Source organism: Citrus clementina, unplaced genomic scaffold (assembly GCF_000493195.1).
Source record: "Citrus clementina cultivar Clemenules unplaced genomic scaffold, Citrus_clementina_v1.0 scaffold_7, whole genome shotgun sequence".
Classification (NCBI taxonomy): Eukaryota; Viridiplantae; Streptophyta; class Magnoliopsida; order Sapindales; family Rutaceae; genus Citrus; species Citrus x clementina.
In genome coordinates, this window is record NW_006262075.1 from 16871073 (window position 1) to 16882506 (window position 11434).

The 11434-nt window shown below is 34.7% G+C and overlaps 2 protein-coding genes and 1 pseudogene across 4 annotated transcripts; 1 reads left to right on the forward strand and 2 right to left on the reverse strand.

Moving 5' to 3' along the window:
* LOC18037482 lies at positions 1–2328 on the forward strand (annotated as a pseudogene).
* A 1353-nt stretch (positions 2329–3681) lies between these two features.
* Positions 3682–5665, reverse strand: LOC18037483 (UPF0235 protein C15orf40 homolog). Of its 3 annotated transcripts, none has more exons than XM_024180691.1 (3): positions 5438–5665; positions 5251–5339; positions 3682–4347 (listed from the first exon to the last, which is right to left on the reverse strand). In XM_024180691.1, exons 1-3 carry the CDS (start codon positions 5604–5606, stop codon positions 4168–4170), a joined length of 438 nt encoding a protein of 145 aa, XP_024036459.1. In that variant the 5' UTR covers positions 5607–5665; the 3' UTR covers positions 3682–4167. The 3 variants fall into 3 exon arrangements, with proteins under 3 accessions (XP_024036459.1, XP_006427831.1, XP_024036460.1); XM_006427768.2 differs by having other exon boundaries at positions 3687–4296; XM_024180692.1 differs by lacking the exon at positions 3682–4347 and adding an exon at positions 4925–4993.
* A 1891-nt stretch (positions 5666–7556) lies between these two features.
* LOC18037799 (G-type lectin S-receptor-like serine/threonine-protein kinase At1g11330) lies at positions 7557–10964 on the reverse strand. Its single transcript, XM_024181029.1, is given in 8 exon segments — positions 7557–7868; positions 7962–8112; positions 8203–8440; positions 8524–8734; positions 9024–9214; positions 9309–9413; positions 9551–9644; positions 9646–10964. Coding segments are annotated over 8 exon segments (2523 nt in total). The 5' UTR covers positions 10867–10964.
* Positions 10965–11434: the final 470 nt, after the last annotated feature.

Consider the following 11434-nt stretch of genomic DNA (forward strand, 5'->3'; position numbering starts at 1 on the left):
ATGCATTTTCTCACATTCACTATTCTATCTTCATGTTTTACTGCTACAGCTCAACAAGGACACTCAAATATAAACATAGGCTTTTCTCTTTCACCCAATGGAAACTCATCATGGCTGTCACCTTCCGGCATTTACGCCTTCGGATTTTATCAGCAAAGCAACGGCAGCAGCTATTATGTTGGAGTTTTTCTAGCTGGGATTCCAGAGAAAAATGTAGTGTGGACTGCCAACAGAGACAATCCTCCCGTCTCCAGCAATGCTACCTTGTTCTTTAATTCTGACTTCTGAGGGGAGAATTGTCTTGCGTTCAACAGAACAAGGCCAAGATTCCATAATTGCGGACGATTCTCAGTCTGCATCTTCTGCTTCCATGCTTGATTCTGGCAGCTTTGTGCTTTACGATTCTGATGGGAAAGTGATCTGGCAAACTTTTGACCATCCGACTGATACCATTTTGCCAACTCAACGACTTTTGGCGGGGATGGAGTTGTTTCCAGGTATTTCCAAAACTGATCCTTCGACAGGGAAATTCCGGCTGAAGATGCAGAATGATGGAAACCTGATACCTTATCCAAAAAATACTCCAGACACAGCTCCATATTCTTATTGGACATCTTTTACAGATGGAAAAGGTGATAATGTGAGCCTAAACCTTGATGAGAATGGCCATCTCTTTTTGCTGAATTCAACTGGCTTCAATATTAGAAATTTGACAAAAGGAGAAAATCCGACTGAAGGGATGATTTATTTGATGAAAATTGATTCGGATGGGATATTCAGATTGTATTAGTACAATTTGAGGAGGCAAAATAGTACGTGGCGAGTTGTGTGGGAGTCGACAAATGAAAAATGTGACCCTCTTGGTCTTTGCGGGTTTAACAGCTTTTGTATTCTAAACGATCAGACACCAGATTGCATATGTCTTCCAGGATTTGTTCCCATTATCCAAGGCAATTGGAGTTTGGCTGTGCAAGGAATTACACAGCAGAAAGTTGCAGCAATAAAGCTATTGAAGAATTGAAGAACACTGTGTGGGAAGATGTTTCGTACTCTGTTCTGTCAAAAACAACTGAACAGAACTGTCAGGAAGCATGTCTGAAGGATTGTAATTGTGAAGCTGCTCTGTACAAAGATGAGGAATGCAAAATGCAAAGACTTCCTTTGAGATTTGGAAGAAGGAAACTGAGTGATTCAGACATTGCTTTCATCAAAGTGGATGCTACTGCATCGTCTAATTCCGGAAACCCTTTCTCTAGAGATGGCAAAAAAGCACAACGGAAAGACATCGTTATCATTTCTTGTTTATTTGTTGCAGTTGTCATTCTTATTCTGGCGACTTTTGGAATTTTCATCTATAGATACCGTGTCCGATCATACAGAATAATTCCAGGCAATGGCAGTGCCAGATATTGTGAGGATATTGCTCTTTTGTCATTTAGTTATGCAGAACTTGAGAAGATGACAGATGGTTTTAAGGAAGAAATCGGGAGAGGATCATCTGGGACAGTTTATAAAGGGACTATGATCAATGGCAAATTCGTGGCTGTCAAGAGATTACAGAAGATGTTAGCTGAAGGCGAAAGAGAGTTTCAGACCGAGATGAAAGCAATCAGGAGGACTCATCACCGGAATCTTGTCCGTCTGCTTGGCTATTCCTTTGATGTATCGAATAAAATCCTGGTCTATGAGTACATGAGCAATGGTTCTCTTGCTGATGTGTACTCTTCACCCCCGAAAAACAACCTAATTGGGTTGAAAGAATGGGAATTGCTTGTAGTATAGCAAGAGGAATCCTGTATCTACATGATGAATGCTAGTCTCAGATCATCCATTGTGACATAAAGCCTCAAAACATACTCATGGATGAAAACAGGTATGCTAAAATTTCGGACTTTGGATTAGCAAAGTTGATGAAGCCAGACCAGACTAGAACATTTACAGGAATTAGAGGAACGAGGGGGTATGTTGCACCAGAATGGCCCCGGAATCTGCCCATTACTGCAAAAGCAGATGTATACAGCTTTGGAGTTGTGTTGCTGGAGATCATCTGTTGTAGAAGATGCTTGGATCAGAATCTTCCAGAGGATCAAGTTATTCTCGAAGAATGGGTTTACCAATGTTTCGAGAATGGTAACCTTGGCCAACTAATAGAAGATGAAGACGTTGATAAAAAGCAATTGGAGAGGATGATCAAAGTTGCACTGTGGTGCATTCTTGACGAGCCATCGCTCCGTCCTTCAATGAAGAAGGTTTTACTTATGCTGGAAGGAACTATGGATATCCCAATTCCTCCCAATCCAACTAGTCTTCTTACTACCATCTAGGCAAATTAGGTTTGGACAGAATAATTGTTTTCTAGTTTAAATCTTAAAGAATCATTCTCTGTTTTCTTCTTATATCTTGTTAAATAAGATTGATTGCTCGAAATGATTGAAGGACATACTCTTATTTAAGCTGCAACAAGAAAAAAATATCCATGGTTAATCCTTTGACATAACAAAGTAAAATCTAAATTCTAAAGACTGACTCCATTCATCTAAGTCCAGATTATTCCGCTAACAGCCCTCTACGTATCCACAAAAGTCTTCTCTAATGCCTTTAACAGATAGCTGGGAAATTCCCAGATCTTTAGTGCAATCCTGGAAGTTATGGCTGCAGATTTTAGTTTCAGATAAGCTGATTTGTTTCATCAAAGAGTCAACAGATGTCGAAAACTTGAAATGGCCTTGGTAATTTTATGTGTCAGCAATGTTTTCAGGGTAATTATAAGCTTGAACGTCCACTTTAAAATACTTGATGACTTGGCCGATGGATGCAGAGTTTTCAACAACTCAACAGCCAAATTCAAAGATTTTGAAAACTTTCTTATTTTTTATTTTTAGATTTTGAGCTAGTCCTGATCGGGATTACAAGCTGCCAAAACAAGATAATTTACAAGATATTTACTTCATGTTGTTAATGAAACAAACAGTCCTATTTCATTAATTGATTATCCAAAAATGCCAGCTATTCAATAACTGACACATTTATCGATAAATAAACTATTGCTGAAAATCATTACAGGCAATCCATGACCTGACCATAAACTGACTATGAAGGTTACAGGACCTGATTGTGTCACCAACTTAAAACTCGTTTTACATAGGAAGTTCGAACAATTTATGTACATATATAAAACAAGAATGAATATAGATACTCCATTATTACAAAACAAAGCCACCAAAGACAGTCATATATGCAACCTCTTGCAATTCAGCGTAGTTTTAAAAGACTTTCCAGTTTCTATTCAACCAAAGAAGTATTAGTTTCTTTTAGCTTTAGGTTATTTACCTCACCGACACATAAATAGAGTAATGCTACCAAATTTTTGGATGGCATCAGTTTCATTCAATATACTAGCAGTGCACATCTCTTACTAATATTATTCGAAAACAGGCCCACCAATCAGATTTTAATGTTAACTGAAACGAGATGCAGCTCTCTGCCAAGTTTAACAATAGCTATCAATTCAAAATACTCTATGAGAAAAATAGTGAGATTAACTTCCAAGATAACAATAGACTAAGAGAACAAAAATACTTATTCATGACTCGACGTATAAAATGTGTCTATGATTAAATTCCAAGATAACAATAGCCTAAAAGATTAAAAATACTTATTCATCACTCTACATATATAATGTTTGTCTATGACTGTTAAGCGAAAAATTTTCAGACAACGCTTTCCCGGAAACCAAAGTACAAGCCTTCTGAGAATGATCAAACTTAGCTACATTCATAATCTGGTGATTGCAATTCATACATGGAATATATAGCAAATAAATACAGGCAGCTAATATTTAAGAAATGAAAAATCAAGATGAGAGATCACAGGATGTATAGGAAAAAAAGTACAAAACTGAGGTATATATTGTTTGAACAGCATGCAGTTATGACGATAATTCACAAAACAAAACTATCTTGCAGCTGTTGTAGTTTCAAATCTAATGAGTATAGATAACTATTTGTAGGTGATAACGAAGAGCAATACCCCATGTTGAAGTCTCCTGATCCTCAGAACAGCCACTGTTTGAATGAATCCTGGATTCAGCTTCACTTGGAATATATACAGCCATTTCATTTGGAAGTCAAGAATATAGAAATGACATTTCTCATTTCCACATCTAGATTAGGAACTTGAGGCTTTTCCCAAGGAATTAAGAACATTCTCCGGCGTTATCTCCTCCACGATTACAATTTTGTCTCTTGATTTAGACCCAGAACCTATGGACACTTGCCTTCTTTTAACCCCTAAAACCTGTAATTTATAAATAATAATCATACTATGAACTTTCCATAGTTTCCTCCACTAGAGAGAATAAATGGAAGGAATCATAAGACTGAATATAAGGAAACGATTAATAAAAAATAAAAAAAAAAGCTTTGCACTTCATAATCAACTGAAGAACCTGGATAAGATATAATAGGGATGGCTATTACTCAATTTTTTTTAAAAAAAATTCTTTATTCCTTTTAAATAGAATTTATTACTGCATAAATGTAAACCAAGTCCCATCCCAATCCAATTATAAGTAGGTTTGAACCAAGACCTCTACAGACTAGTAGTCTAGTACCAACCTGAAGATACTGCAACATGAATCAACTATTTTTACACTACGTAGTAAATTTCTATCCATGCCATGATGCCTACCTAGGATCCTTGTTTCTGTTCATCAATCCAAAATTTGAAAACTTCCTATCTATAATATAAAATTGACCTGTTAAATAAAAATATAAGTCACCAAAAATATATAAATATAATCCCCAGAGGGAACAAGCCATTCCAATTTTTCATTTACCATACATTGCACATACAACACTTGCAATTTTCCTAGTAGGATGAAGAAATTGAAATTTCAGAAAATTAACGAAATATAGCAGAAGAGTCCTACCATTACCGTTCAAAAAGAAAACTTGCACACTCTCAACAAATTCCCCAACTGAAACATGATTAGCTGCTAAGAGCAAAAGAGCATCAATCATGTCCCAGCGGTACGCTAAACCAGCATTAATACACTAACATTTCTCGTAAATTTCTTAGAAAAATATAATTAATAAATAAATTCTAGCACATATAATTCATAGTTATATACGAAGCATTATTAGAAAATTTCAGTGTCTCATCACAGACATTGCTAGCACAGCAAATAAATTTCCGTTATAACAAATTCGAAAAAGAAAATAAAAATAAAAATAACAAATTTAAACTAACCGAGCTCATGTATTCAAGTAGCGCCGCGTTGGCTTCGCCGTCCTTCGCCGGCGCGTCTATTTGCACCCCTACTGCTTCATCGCTTACATCTAAATTTACCAAAACGCCCAAAAAATAACAATTAAATTAGGACAAATTTTAAATTAAACAAAATAAAAATGATTGAATGAATCAATGGAAAAGGAACCTGTGATGGAGCACGATTTGGAGCCGGGCTTGGCGTGGATGGTGATGGAGACAGAAGAAGGAGGAACTAAGCGAATACACGAAGGCAAATTCTCGTCGTTGGTTTTGATTTTGGACTGGGTCGACCCGGCCGATTTGGCCTTCGATTTCCCTTTCTTTGCTGGTGCCATTTTTTCGTTCACGTTTTCAGCTCGAATCGAATGTGTACTGTGATGGCCGCGCAGCTCGAAAGCGGCTCATGCGCAAATCGGCTAGTATTTGCTGTAACTTGTTTACGTAGCTAGCGACTGCTGGAACCACTAACCGATGCCACGTGGACAATTCGTAATTTCCATTGTCGTTACGCTAATTTTTTTTTGATATTATCATTTTACCACCTATATTTTTTGAGATATCATAATACAACTACAATTTTCTCATAATTATTTTTTTCACTTAATGTTTCAACCTTTATCATTTTACCACCAAACTGTTAAAATTAACAGAATTTTTAACTGAAATTATAAATTATATCTTAACTCTAAACCATGTAAGTATAATTTAATCCATTAAATTAAATTAAAAAAATAAAAAATTAATTATATACAAAGAAATAATTAATTAATAAAATTGTAAATATTATACTCTGTGAAATTCTTAAAATACCCCCTTTGACATCAGTAATTACTTCACAGTTAATGTTTGATGGTAAAATGATAAAAAATGAAACATTAATTAGAAAAAGTAATTGTCATAAAACTTTAGTACTAAAGTGATATGTCAGAAAACAGTAATTGGTTAAATGATAATATTCTTAAAAAAATATATAAGAAATTGGTGTTTAATATAAAAATAAAATAAAAGTGTTGGATATTTTATTATTGCTTACTCATTTGATAAATAATGCCTGAGAAAGTTTTTAGGTAAAATTTAAGAATGTCTAGTACTATTTTTCAAGGATTAGAATTCTCTCCTGATATAATCTTTTATATGAACAAATGCACTCATATGATTGATAGTTAATAAATGAAAATAATAAATAAGTAAATTTTGACCATATATAAATAAAAGCACATGTGAATCAAAAGATACTTCAACGCTCAGACATGATCATATTGTGGGAGGATGAATTTTGTTTCAATATTTGTTCAAACAAATTCCTCTCTTCGAGGTCAGTGTTTTGAGTTTTTTTTTTTTTAGAGAAATATCTACTATAAGATTGTAATATAATAGGAAAGAGTAGAAAGATAAATTTAAGTTAAAATGGTAGACTATTTGCACTCTAATATGTTTTTAACATGCATATTATGGTGAAAGATTTTTAATATTACAAATATACTCCAACTGAAATTTACAATTAAGAACAATTAAATATAAATAGATAGTATTACACTGGATGTCCAGACACCCAATCTACTATACACTCTTTTAACGCAAAATTATCTTTGATTAGACCTAAAATTTCTTTCTCAAATTCATATTGCAAACATAATGTTTTTTAGTTTTTGCAGATGTACAGCACAGGTATAGTAATCATCAACTATGACTTTGCCATGATTTTGAAATCCCTTGAAAAAAAAAAATTGAGAAAGACTAAAGCTTCTTGTTGAAAAAATGTCTTCTTTCTACAAATAATAAAGAAAAAGTAGATTGGCATCCTCATGATTTGTTAAAATAGTTATATAGACCTATATATTTTAGTAATGATCTTATAGACTCCTTTTGAGAAACATAGTTATTTTCAACAAATCTAAATTGTTGGTCTGCGCAAATATATTATTTTCTAACACAAAAGGTTTGTATTCAAAATAGTGTTTGTATGGCCATTTCTAAACACAAAAAGGAGTTTGTATATCGTAAAAGCAGCATATGTGGTCATTTTTAAGTACAAGAGGATCTCCCTAACAATTTCTTTAAATTAAGGGGGCTTGTTGGTGTCTTTTTTTCCAAATAAAAATCAGCTACCTGGATAAAAAGAGAGTGCAAATGTGTTGATCCACCACTTATACAAGGAAGAACCTAAAATATCTTTATTATTTTTGTCAAAATTATAATTTAAACATCATATTTATTAACTTTTAGTTTATATATATATATATATATATTATAACAAATATAACTTAGAAGTTACAACACATTGCCTAACGGCCTTCCATGAGTGTAACAGTAACATCGTTAATAGAACATATTTGTTGGTTCTGGTTAGAAGATGACGCCGAATCATAGGCACCCCGCCTAACTGTAAATGCTGGTTGTTTTGCAGCAGGGAGGTCCTTAATTTCACTATTAAGCATTGATACAACGGTTGGCATGTTTGGCCTGTCCTTTACGAATTCTTGCACACAAAGCAATCCCACATTTACGCACCTTATGATCTCCATTTTGAAGCCAGATTCGGATATAAGTGGATCCACCAAATCAATTACATTGTTGTCATTCCACAATTTCCAGGCCTGAAAGTGAAAACGGAGAAGAAAACCCAAGAGAAAAATTAGGACAAATATCATTAAAAGGCAGCCAAAGAGATGTGAATTTGGTGGACTTACATAGCCTAGAAGAGTCAACTCAAACTCCTCATGGTAAAAACTTGTGTTCTTTCTCCCGCTAACAATCTCTAATAACAATACTCCAAAACTAAAGACATCTGATTTTTCAGAAAATCTTCCTTCCATTGCATATTCAGGTGACATGTACCCACTGCATTTCATTTGTCACGTGAAGATGAAATGACATGAAACCAGGATTTAAGCATATAAATGTATAGATAGAGGAAACGAAATAACTTACTATGTCCCCACTAGCCTCTTAGTGGCGGCTTGATCTTGATTGCCTCCGAAAATTCTTGCCAGGCCAAAATCTGAAATTTTAGGATTCAGATCATCATCGAGTAAGATGTTACTTGCCTTTAGATCTCTATGTATGATCCGCAACCTAGAATCCCGGTGAAGGTAAAGGAGACCTCGACTAATTCCTTTAATGATGTTGAAGCGTTTTGGCCAGTCTAAAAGACTTTGTCTTTGTGGATCTAAATGACCGAAATGGAAACTCAACACATGGAATTATACTCTAAATTAGAAATTAATAAAGAATAGCTTAGCATGTACTGACCGAATAGAAATGAATCCAAACTTTTATTGGGCATGTATTCATAAATCAGCATGTTTTCTTCTCTTTCAACACAACATCCGAGGAGTCTAACAAGGTTTCGATGCTGTAGATTAGAAATTACCATAACCTCATTCATAAATTCTTCCTGCCCTTGTCCGGATGCTTTGGATAGTCTTTTCACTGCTATTTCTTGTCCATCTTGCAATTTTCCCTGTGGAATTAACATAAACTCAAGTCAATAACTTATGTATTATGTTGAACAGCTAGTTATGTTGTAATGAAGCCAAGCTTAATTACTCTAGTGGTAAAGAGCAGTCTTTAATGCTAAGGTCCTGAATTCGAGTCTCAATGAATGCATGGGTTAATAGCAATAAACAGGGTAAATACTCGTTTAGTTTCTATATTTTAACTTATATATCCATTAAGTTCCAATATTTTAAAAAATTACTCTTACAATAAAGTACATCACATTCTTACCCTTACTTTTTCTTAATCATTACCTTGTAAACTGGACCGAAGCCACCTTGCCCAAGTTTATTCGCTAACTGGAAGTTGTTAGTTGCATTAGCCAGCTCCTCAAAGTTGAACACTAGTAAATCCTGTAGTCTAGCTGGGTTCACTTTTTCAGTAGAAAAATTTGCATATGCTTCTCCCAAATCAAGTCGTTGCACCTTGGAATTTTCCTTCATTGCTGATTTAAAATCACATAGCATGAGACGAATATATAAATTGGAAATGAGCAAATCAGCAAGCTCAACAACTAAGTAAGAATCATGAGCGTTTACCCTTTCGTTTAGCAAACCATCTCCACGCGAAAAATGTACAAATTGCAATGGCAATTATTCCTACGATCACTGATAGTATGATAACCAGTTTCATATCTTTTCGGTCTGCAGATAATAAGTCCATTACAGTCATGATCAGTTTCCTCCTTCAATAGATCGTAGATATATGAATTTCTAACTTCCGACATAATATTAACTTCAGTGCTATTGAATGGATCATAGTAAGACAGAATTCAACTTACCAAGTTCTTCATGTGCCACACGAATATAAAGATTTGTCCCACCAGAGGGTAATTTCCGAATGTCGATTAAATTGTGAGTCCATATCATACAACCCAACGCCAATCTCATAAGCATATGCTTTGCAGGAACAATTGTTCAGGCACTGGTCCTTGCATTTATCTTCCTTGGCAGAGGACCGCTCAGCAAAGTAAGGCACCTTCATAGTCTCTAGCTTAAAGAACCCATCTTGTTTCCCCTCAACTTCACTAGGTTTGACCGTCCTTTGACAAAGCAGTGGCTTCCTTCTGACACACCCACCAGACCAGTTTCCTCTGTTCCAGTCCTCTGCATTCTTTGGCTCAAACCCTAGCAGACAGCTACAAATTGGTATTTTCTGTGAATTACAGCTTCCGAAAGCCCCACATTTGCCGTAAACATCGCAGTCGTTTGTCGGGTAGAAAAAATAAATCTTCAAATGAGCCTTGCCGTCGACCCAAGCTCTTTCTTCCAGATTCCCCTGAGGAGTCAAGGTGAAAAACACATCATTGTCTGCAAAGGCGAAAGTGAGATAACGAGTTCCTTTCTGGTGATCCTCTCCAAGATTAAATCCATCAAGATAAACAGAATTCATATCCGGAATCCCAATGAAGTAGCGACCATTCCATGGACCACTCCTCCAATACGGGCGGGTACCATTAATCCAGATGAACACTTCAGGAATTGTAAAGGAGTCAAGGCCAGCTGAGAAGCTTCCAATGGATGGATTAGAAAGGCTTCTCCATGATGTCAACTGCACTTTCTTACCTGTTCTTAGATCTGTGCTAACTTTCATTTCTGAATAGAATGTATCCGTAGCTTCTTGGAAACTATCCCATATGCTAACTTGGCTAATGTTATCATGCAAGACAAGATTTCCCGAATCAAGAAGCTGAGCTCTTGTGTTACTATTTTTTACTAAACTTGAAACATTTGATGACCAATGAATCTCTTTCTGCCCATTCAGAACAACAAGATTGCCATCCTCCCAAATTGTGAAAATCCCGGATGAATCATTGAGAGGCTTGCTTCTGTTTGCAACCCATACGACAGTTTTATTTGCAGATCCTCCTTTATTGTACCAAATTCCAATGTAGCGATTGGTAGAATTACCATCAGGGCTAAAAAACCCAAGCTTGAATTTACTGCCAATAGAGATAATGGCTTCAGGATCTCCGATGAACTGAGAAGATGTGATTGTATCTGTAGCAGTAGCAGTGCCGAAATCTGTATAAAAACAAGATGATAATAACACAACAAGAGCTACTGAAATCGTTCTCTCATGGCTTCCGAGTTCCATATATAACTAGTTGGTTGCTTCCAAGTGATGAATTAATGTAGAAAAATGCTAAAGAGAGAGAAAGATCAGAGAATTATTTATCAACTTAAAAGCTTAGATTGTTAGGTCTAGCTATGTTACTACAGAGGTCAAATACCTCATTTTTTGTCTTTTCCATCGTTAAAATCTAAGCTAAAATTAGTTCAATGGCTAAGATGTTTCTGTTGGGCTATTAACACTAGAGTCCCTAATGTTTGCTACAAAATTAAAAAATAAAAAAAGTTCAAAATTTTAACATATAAATCCATAATATTTTAATTTTTTTACACTTAAGTGCCGATAAAATGAATTATTCTTATATTTAAATTAATGTATTCAAATTACTACTCTTTCTTATTAGTTAATTAATTTTATATATAGTAAAGCTATCTATTAAGTACAAATCATATTTTGTGATAAATGTAAATATGAATTTGTAGTTAATATTTTTTTCATAATACTTATTCAATATATAGTCAATAATTTTAATATTTAATAAAAATTATTAATTTACCAATTAATAATGTGTTTTCTATTGTTTAAAAAGAAG

Coding starts and splice junctions, on each gene's coding strand:
- LOC18037483 (XM_024180691.1), bottom strand. CDS start 5,606: ATGGCACCAGCAAAGAAAGGGAAATCGAAGGCCAAATCGGCCGGGTCG. Junction 5,340..5,437: donor CAAATCGTGCTCCATCACAG/GTTCCTTTTCCA, acceptor TGGTAAATTTAG/ATGTAAGCGATGAAGCAGTA. Junction 4,348..5,250: donor TACTTGAATACATGAGCTCG/GTTAGTTTAAAT, acceptor TATTCTCTCTAG/TGGAGGAAACTATGGAAAGT.